General features: G+C 49.7%; 1 protein-coding gene across 1 annotated transcript; it reads right to left on the bottom strand.

The window, feature by feature from the left end:
- Positions 1-279: 279 nt before the first annotated feature.
- On the bottom strand, positions 280-9,730 carry E(Pc) (Enhancer of Polycomb). The gene is made up of 10 exons (XM_036813768.3): positions 9,578-9,730; positions 9,377-9,512; positions 8,886-9,124; positions 8,662-8,816; positions 7,970-8,137; positions 7,724-7,905; positions 6,761-7,146; positions 6,588-6,703; positions 3,192-6,520; positions 280-2,985 (listed from the first exon to the last, which is right to left on the bottom strand). The coding sequence occupies exons 1-10, from the start codon at positions 9,728-9,730 to the stop codon at positions 1,766-1,768; spliced, it is 6,084 nt and encodes a 2,027-aa protein (XP_036669663.3). The 3' UTR covers positions 280-1,765.
- Between the last annotated feature and the right edge of the window lie 43 nt (positions 9,731-9,773).

Raw genomic sequence — 9,773 nt, 5'->3', positions numbered from 1 at the left:
GCATCACAATCGATATATATATGGTATATGTTTTATGGAGGAGGAAGAAGGGATCGAAGAAGACTGGAAATTATGGTCGTCGTTAGATGTTCCGATACTACACATTCAAGGTACGAGATGCAAGATACAACATGCTGTCCCCTCCAGTTGGAGGTGGATATGGAGAATCTGATGTGGGGATCGAGTGCTAAACTGAAAATGAGAAACGAAAAGGAAAAATGATGATCTCGCTTTCAGTTTTTGCTGAATGAATTTCGATTTAATCAGAGTTTTGCTCGGTTTAAGTTTGCAATTTAATTTGTTTTCCATTTTATTATCGCTCTTGCTTACGCTCTTACCGATCTACAATTTACAAACTACGAAATTACATCGCTAAATAATTATTGTTTAAATGTTTTTGTTTTTTCGTTTTGTTTTACTCGGTTTTGTTTTGGATTTTAAAATATTATCGTTATCAATATAGTTTATATTATATCTTTATTATTATTATGTTGTTTATGCCGTCGTAGCTGTGGCCGCCATAAGCATGCTTTTTCTGTTTGTAATTACGAATACAATTAAAATTATTACCTTGTACAAAAAATAATAATAATAATAGCATACAATAATAGTGTTCTTCTGCAACTCCCTACATCTCTCTCAATCGGTTGCCTCTGAAGTTGCATTCCTTAGTTAAAAAAACTAAATGTAGTTTAATGTGTTTGTTTTCGTTTAAGTTACAGGATAAGTTAATTTAATTTACGTACATTGAAAAATGTGTTTTGTTACTTTTTGTTTTTGTTTCTACGGGCTGCCCTGATTTGCCACGCCCCCAATTTCGGGTCGAGGGTGGTGCAGGGCGGGGGGCGGTGGGTCATCGGTCGAGCAGCCCGGCTAAAGCGCGTGGTTCTGAAACGGCGTAAGCCGGAGAGAAGTGGTCTCTTCTCCATCGTTACAACTATTCGTATCACTTAACATAGTTTCATTAATAATTAATTCTTGCTGTTATTTTGTGTGTTTGCAATTATTATCGAATATTTACAGTTTGCTATTTAACACTTGAGTTTTTGCTGTGGTTGTTGGTATTGGACAGGAAGGTTGGATGTGGGGATGGAGCTTGGATTGGGTGGGATCTCTAGCCCAAGAGAAAGAGCCAAGTTCTCGGTATGCATTTCCATATACATTGTACATATATATATTTGTTTTATTAATTTAATTCTTATTATGGTTTTAGGGTTAGGCGATCTTGAAAAATAAGACCTAAATCGTTATACACACATATGCTTCTATATATAGGCTATAGAAAATCAAATTAAGCGAACTTTGTTAATGGTGGCTTTCATTTATACAATTTCTCTTTCCCAACCCACCGCTCTCTCTGATGACCCTTTCTATTCTGGCTAAAAGATCTCCCTGCTGCTGGCTGCCTTTCGCTACAGATTGGGAACACCTTGTTTAGAAATCTTCTAGTAATCACACCAAGTAGTCGGAAGGGTTTCTCTGTGTGCGCGGGTCTTGTGTATGCATATGAAATTCTGAAAAACCTACTAACTGATTGGCTTCAGACCAGCTCGCTTTTGTTGACCAAACAGAGGGTGCAGCAGCAATGGGGCTGCTGCAGGAGCTGGCCCAAGGCCTCTTGGGCGTCCGCCAGAGGCAGGGATATGGCCACCGCCTGGGCTTCCGCCTCCGATTGCGTTGCTGTCACACTGAGCGAAGTGCCGCTGGGCGGTTGTTGCAAGGGTTGCACTCGATGTTAGCTGCTGCTTCTGCTGCCGTCCGCGTCTCATCTGTTGATGGTGGACGTCACACCAGCTCCCGTGCCAGTACCTCCTCCGCCTCCGCCAGATCCCGTGGCATTCACACCGCTGCTCAAAGTCCCTCCATTTCCGCCCGATCCACTGCCATTGTTGTTATTGTTGTTGTTGTTACTCGTAGGCAGCACCACTCCGCCATTGTTGGCACTGGCTATCACCTGCTCCACGGTCAATGCTTTGCCCACATCCTTGGCATTCAGCAGACTTCCATCCTGAGTGCTCACATTGTTCGCATTCGTGCTGACCAACTGCCTAATTGTAGTGGTGGTGGGTCCTCCAGCACCACCTGTGCTGTTCACAGTGGTGCCCAGGGGAAGGGTCCTAGTAATGATCGCCGAATTGTTGAGTCGTCCGCGGAGCACCTGCTGCAGTCCACCAAGTTGCATCTGCATCTGGCCACTGTTGTTCTTTTGCAGCGGCTTCACATTCAGCAGACTCGTGTAGAGCACACGCTTATCTCCCTGGCCAGGTTGGGAATTTCCCGTTGTGGCCAACGTCTTAAGCTTCTGATGCTGCTGTTGTTGCTGCTGCTGCTGTTGGGCTTTGTTCAGTAGCACCGTGGTGGCACCCACCTGTTGCGCCTGCTCACCCGTGCCGGCGCTGCTGACAAAGTTCAGCTTCAGATTTGAATTGAGCAGCTCCTTGTAGTGCAGTTTTTGGCCAGCCGCCGCCGCTTGCTGTTCACTGGCTGTGGCGATGGTAAAGTTGCCAGCTGATCCGCCGCCTCCGCTGTTGCTGCTGGTCAGGAAGATCTTGTTGGCCTGCTGGGGTGTCGCCTGGGCGGTGATGATTGCCGTCGAGGCAGGGTGCAGACTGTAGTTGTGATTGGCCGCTATCGCTGCCGCCGAGTTCGGCTTTAGTTGCTGCTGCTGTCCCTGACCAGAGACTGGCTGTTGCTGCTGCAGATTGACATCCGATACGAGCAGCGGGAACTGTGACATCTTGATCACCTTGCTGAGCTTTTGCAACTGCTGCTGATGTAGTTGTTGCAGTTGTTGATGCTGCGTCAGTCCGTCACTCGTGTCCATCTGTTCGCTGCTGTTGCCCGTCGACGTGGCCACCAGATCATCCAGTTCCTCGTGCTGCACCAATTGTTGGAGCTGCTGCTTGGTCAGCTGGATCTGCTGGTGCTGTTGCTGCATCTGTTGCTTGCGCGGCAGCTTTCGATTGAGCAGGAGTTTGTTGATGTCTGTAAGGGATCATTAGTTTAATTAATGTTGTCTATCACATACAGGTAATTAAATATTTGTAATGGATTGAAACCAAATGGAAAAAAACTAGACTGCAGATTAGATTGCATTCTTTTTAATTTCACTAGTGGTTAAAGGCAAGAAAAGAAAGGGAACCTTTAATAAGCTTTTAACAAAAATTAACAATCTATCTGGTATATCTTACCCGTACTCTCCGGTCCGTTGAGTTGCCTTTTCTGGGTGGCTCGGCTGGCCCATAGGATCTGATTGGTTACAGCCTTCGGCGAGGAGTCCACCGTTGTGGAGAGCACTGCTGTGGTGGCCACCGCCGTGTTTGTCCCGCTCACCTGGCGCCATACAATCGGTTGCTGCTGCACTAACTGTTGCTGTTGCTGCTGCACATTGTTGCGGGTGGGCGTGGCGACAAGCAAGGGCGTACTGGTGGTCACCTGTTGCACCTGCTGTTGTCCCTGCTGCTGCATCCCGGCAATGCTGTGCACGGCTAGCTGCTGGCCACTGGCAGTGTTGATGATGTTCACACTAGATCCCGAATTGCCGCTGCTGCCCGAGGAGATATCATCATTCTGTACCTTCACATTGGACAGCGTGATAACCGTGTTGGGTCCAATGGAAGCGGTGGTGGCTCCTCCACTTGTGACTCCCGCCTTCTGGATGGCATAGGTGACCTTTTGGGATGCCGCCGCCGCACCTGCTGCTGTGACAATCTCACCGCAGCTGGTTGTGTAAATCAATTGGTTGCCCGTGGCGCCAGCGCCGGCAGCTTGCAGAGGCGTCAGGGAGCGCGAGGGATCCCGCTGCATCTGGAAGAGCAACTGCTGCTGCTGGGGATTCTGGTTCTGGTTGGCGGTTTGAGGTGTCGCCTGTCGCTGCTGGACAGTCACGTTCCGGAGTTGAGCCTGCGCCAACTGGTGTTGCAGCTGCTGCTGAGCGGTGAGCGTGGGCAGCGGACTGCTTCCCGTGTGCGGAGTGATTGTCACTATATCGCCCACGGCTGCTCCTCCGCCGTATTCCGTGCGTGCGATGATCTGCGGACCGGCGTTGGCGAACTGATTGAGCAATTGCGTCACCTGCGGCTGCTGTTGCTGCTTCTGCGTGGTTATCTGGGCGGGTATGTTGATCAGCTGCGTCGTGGGCAGAGCAATGGCTTGTGGTGGCAGCTGTTGTGCCTGCGGAGCGACAGGAACGATCTCTCCCTGGGGTTTCTCGACCGCCTCAACCTTTACAGGCAAAATCACTGCTTCCTTGGCCACCACTTCAGGCTGTTCAACTTCCGCAGGAGGTTCCTCTTTGGGCGTCACCACAACTGGCGGGGCTTGGCTGAAGAAGAGCTCACGCTCCTTGATCGACTCCGCCGTGGGACACACTGTAAACGTGGAACTTCCTACCGAGCTTAGAGCCAATTTCGTCTTGCGGTTGCGGCCTGCGCGCTTTGATGAATCAGCAGCACCCACCTTGGGTTTCTTTTCATCTATACAATCCAGCAACTGATCGGCGATTTCCACTTCGTCCACCGCTGCCTCACCATCCAGGATGCCGTTCCAGAAGCTAGTGGCCTGGTTCAGTGCCTTGGGATCATCCATGGCGCACTCCTGTAGGATGTTGTCCAGCATATGCTCGTGGTTGTCGTCTTCGTCATCGTCGCCCAACAGGTTGTTGATATCGTTTAGTGAGTCGCCGCCACTCAGGTTGAACTCCAGAGCAGATCCCGAACCCGATCCTGAGCAGTTGGGGCTCTTGCTGCTGCCGCGGGCGAACTCCTGGACTTGCACCGTCTGCAGCAGCTGGGCATCCGACTCGAGATCCGTGTACTTAAAGCCGCTACTCAGGAAGTACGAGTTGGAATCGGACTCCTCCGCTTCTCGCTTGCCCAACCGATTGAGTTCCACACTTATGGGCGTGTCCTGGGTCCAGTCAACAGCGTGACTATCACAGGACTTGCCCACTTCGCAATCCTCGCTATCGGACAGCTCATCTGTGGGTGTTTTAGGCCGGAAGTGCAGCCAATCACGCCGGATCTCCGAGAGCAACTCATTGCATATGTCCAATCGCTGGCTGGAGGTGGGCGACAGTCCACCCAAGTAGTCCGCATTGAATTCATCATCGACAGGAGGCTGTATGAACAGGTCCTTGGGCCTCGCATGCACTTGGCTGTTGCGCAGATTTCGCAGGCGAATCACATCCGGCAGCTGGTTCAGACAGGGAGCGGCCTCATCCTCCTCCATACGCCTGGCGGCCTGCATCTGCTCGTGCTCCACCTGTTGCTGATGCTGCTGGGCCTCCAGTTCCTTTTTAACCGCCGTATGCCGGATAATGCTGCTCAGCTGGGCGAGATTGACATCGTCCTCCGCTTCGTCGTCCATGAGTTCGGGATCGGGTTGCGAGGACTGTAGGACAGCTGCTGTACGAATGATGCTCAGCGGCTCGTTGGAGTCGTCGGCATCGATCAGTTCGCGCTTTATCGTCTTGGCCACCTCCTCCAGCGAGGGTCCCGCATTCGCGGTCGCAAGCGTGCCCGTCGACGCGGCTGCCTCCGCTGCAGCGGCTGCTTCAGCGGCACGTGCGGCGGCCGCTGCGGCTGAGGTGGAAGCCACCGGCTGATCCTGGCCTTCGACGCCGACTAACTCCTCCGCCTCCTGCTTTATCACATTGATTTTTTCGCTAATGCTAACATCCTTATTCATAACGTTACTACTACTACTACTATTGTTGTTGTTGTTCAACACGGTATTGTTGTTGTTGTTGTTGGAACGGTGGTGCTGCTGATGATTGGCTCGCGGAGGCTGCAACTGCTCCTTATCATTCTTATCCAGCAGCTCTGGTGCCAGATTCTCGCAAACTTCCTTATCCTCTTCCTTTTTGAGTTTTTGGCCGAGAACCAATGCCAAACGCTGAAGGTAGGCCCTGGGCAGAGGACCCAATGCTGGTTTAGTGTCCTCCTCCTCCAGTTCAACTTCCCCAGCTGTTGCTACCGCTTCCGAGGATCTCTTCAGACGCTTGGCTGCATTTAGTTCTCGCAACTGTTGCTTCTTGCGACGCAGGCGGCGGCGTTTCTGGCGAAGATCTATCGAACTTTGGGGTAACGTAACCGCTGAGCTGTAGATTCCCAGCCGTGACACATTCTCATCGTCAGTGGCCAGGTATTCATCCTCCACTTCGATCTCAGATCTCTCCTCGAGCTCCAGTTCTTTGCTCTCCTGGCCAGATTCCACTCCAGCTGCAGGTTTCTCCACATCGCTGGGAGGTTCCACCTTTATCAGATCCGGGGCTGGCAGCTCACCCTCAACGGGTTTTCCGGCGGGAACCAGATCCACCACCGTGGGCGGCGAACTAGGCTTGCACAATTGCTCGGGATCCTCCTGCTTGAGTTTGTCGCCAAATTTATCAACCACGACGCTCTCCATCACCGTGTAGTCCAGCTGCGACCAGAAGTCGTCGAAATTCGTTGTGGCCCGGTCTAGGAGGATACGACCGCCACGACCCATTCGACGACGCGCGAAGCCGATGCAGCGTGGCCTGTAAGATTAGCCCGATTCGGAGTGAGTATGGGCATGGACATAGGCCAAATAGAATGGCAACAAACCTGGGATAATTAAGGGAGGTCAGTGTGTAACGGTATTTGGCATCCGAGCAAGCTCCACTGGGCGCCATCTCCTCGTCGGCCGAATCAAACGGATAGCGACCATCTTGGTGACGCGACTGGGGAAATATAAATAATTCAAAATCTGCCCTTAAGCTAACATTTAAAACACCTACCGGCAGGTAAATACAGCTTGACCTGCGCCTAAATGCAAACGGCGTCTCCTCCTCGCTCTCGGAGCCCAGCTTGTTGCCATTCTGGGCACCGGCGCCGAAGTAGTCCTCCTCCTCGCTGTCCGCGATCGAGTCGTTGGCCGCCGGCGAGGCGCTCTGCTGCCTGCTTAGGTGGTGCAGATGGTGGGGCAGGTGGTGCGCGGGCGAGACTCCGGCGCCGCCAGCCGCCGGCAGAGCCGGCAAATACTGTGGTTGCTGCTGCTGTTGCTGCTGTGGCGGTTGCTGCTGGTGCTGCTGCTTGTCGCGGGGCAGTTTGTGCTTGCGCTTCTTGTAAGGACGCTTCTCCTTGCGACTGCTGCTCCCGTTGCCGCCGCCACTGTTGATGGAGTCTGAAAAATAAATTCCCAATTAAAATGCTGCTTAATACAATCACGTTTTTGATATCTTTTAAAATGCAAATATAAATCTATGGTCCGCTTTCTCAATCGTATGTTAAACTAAAAGTAGGTTAAACTAGTAGTAATACTTTTCTAGACAATCTTTGGTCCTAAAACCTACTTTTAGTTTAACATGCGGACGAAAAAACGTCCCTATACTAAAAGCCATTTAAACACAGTTAGGGGAACTGCAATTCTTACGTACAGGATTAAGATTTGCCCATACAATTTTGGATTGTTAATAAAATATTATTGTCTTTGTATAAAAAAAAGATTTTAGGATCTTAAGAATTGCATTCAAGAACGATTTTGGTAAACTATAGTAACTTGGTCTTATTTGCATCAATAACTATAAAAGTATGTATATGTATAAATCGTTTTGCGCTGAATTGGACTAGTTTATACTGATGTACATAAGAATGTCGCGGTATTTCTGAGCTAAGCGATTTCTGTAGCACCACCGACAGACTATCCGTATTAACTGTTTACGATATTCCTAATTAATTTAATGATTTAAACCCACCCTTACCCATGGTCAGATTCGACGTGTTCAGGTACTGCGACGCTGAGCCAAAGACATTCGCATTGCCCGCCGCTCCAACACCGCTCGGCAGCAGACCCGTGGGCAGGGCGGCCAGAATGGCACCAGCCGTTCCCACCGCCGCCGCCCCTTGTGAGTATTGATTCGCATACAGTGGATTATACGCGGGCCTGCAAGTAAACAAGGAGTATTTCAGTACATTTCTGCATAATTGAAAGGCATCGGGGAACGCACCTTGTGTTCTTGTACTGAGAATTCAGCTCCGAGTAGACAGCACCGTTGAAGTCGCGCATTTCAACGCGCTTCTCGAAGATGTTCACCGTCATCTTGAGATGATCGCGCTTCGTCTCCTCGCGTCGCCGCACCATCTCCAGTATAGTGGTGGCGCGCTGCAGGTCGCGTCTGTTGTACAGGCAAAGAAAAGGTGGATTAGCAAGGGTCAGGTATAGGGAACTGGGTAATAAAATATGCTGGCTAACGGAAACTACCTGGTATCGAATGTATGGAAAATGTTGGGTTAATGGGAACCATAACTTTTAAGCAGTTCTATTAATGTGTCATAACAAAATCTAAATGAATCGTAAAAAAATATCAAAAGATATTTCAATTAGTAGTAAAAAGATTTTACTAATCCAAAAGCCGCAGAAAACAGCAATTTTTCATTAAGAAATTGACTCAACAATCATGATATCGTATGTATAGAACCACAGAACAATATATATTCCCTAGGTTCATCTAGTGAATGACTCAAGCAGAATACTCAGCCAGACATGGGAAACTTCAGAAAGTTTGATTGTTTTCAATTGAAATGAATCATTAAAATAACGAGTATTGGTTCAGATTCCAGTAAATAAAGTCCGTCACGATTAGCCAGCATTGGACATAAATTCTCAACCGACATTAAACCATCTTCACTCAATTCTTACCGCAGCTTGAGCATCTTCTCGTAGGATGCCTCGTCGTTTTTGCGATTCTTGCGGGTTTGCATTTTTTCGGTACGTCGCCGAAAGGCCAGATACGGATTGTTGGAGCTGGCGCCGGGTCGACTCTCCGTTTTCACCGTGAGGATTAGCGGGTGTTGCTGGATAATGAGGAAAGAGTTGCTTTAGGATATCGTCTTTGAGAGATGGCCAAGCAAAGGGATTATTACCATCTTGAGGCGCTTGTTCAGCCAGTAGTCGTAGACGGATATGCTGGTCTCGTCGTCCTGGTTGAGTAGCGACTTGGCCTCGTTCAGCGTTACTACCGTTTGGCCGGAGCTCTTTTCCAGCCGGTCCATCATCTGCTCGAACTTCAGTTCGGTGAGCTCCAGGCGCTGCTGCTGACTTAGCCAGTCCTCATCGGCACTGTCCATGTCGTAGTCAGGGACCTCGGTATCCAGCCCAAGAGCTGTGGGATATGCAATTGTGGTTAGTTACTCTTATTATGCTTAATTAAGGCAGGGTAAAAATGGGGTACTAGAACTATCATCCAACGATCTGAAGATATTTTACTATTTAAGAAATTTGTATAAGGAAATGGCATGAATTCCAGAATTGTTTTTTAACATATTCAATAAATCCGACAAACTGAATGATTTTAAGCCGCAAAACGAGAATTTACAGGATTAGGTCTGGGTTCAAACAGTGCACCCCCGCTTACGTTGCATGTGGATCATTTGGCGGGGCATCTTGTAGTCCGGCGGATAGTAGGCATCGTAGAAGGGCTGGTCCGTCTGCAGCACCTCGGGCGTGGGGATGATCAGGCCAGTGCATATAGCCCGCTGCAGATGGTGTTCCTGCAAGAGATCATGGGCGAAATTAGTTTCTATTGAGAGGAGCTGTGAGAGAGATGACCACTTACCGACTCCTCCTCCTTCTCCATGCCACTTGGCATCTGCGGCACCGCCCGGTTGATGGCAGAGTACTCGGGCAGGTCGGGCAGCTCCTCCGCCAAGTAGATGGGCATCTGCTTGGACGGATCCAAATGGCGGGCTCTGAACGACAGCTTGGACATCTTGCTGGCTTTTGTTTCGGCTTGGGTTTTGTTTTGGTTTTGG

Source organism: Drosophila suzukii, chromosome 2R, assembly GCF_043229965.1.
Source record: "Drosophila suzukii chromosome 2R, CBGP_Dsuzu_IsoJpt1.0, whole genome shotgun sequence".
NCBI classification, from domain to species: domain Eukaryota; kingdom Metazoa; phylum Arthropoda; class Insecta; order Diptera; family Drosophilidae; genus Drosophila; species Drosophila suzukii.
This window is presented reverse-complemented; position numbering and strand designations above follow the sequence as displayed.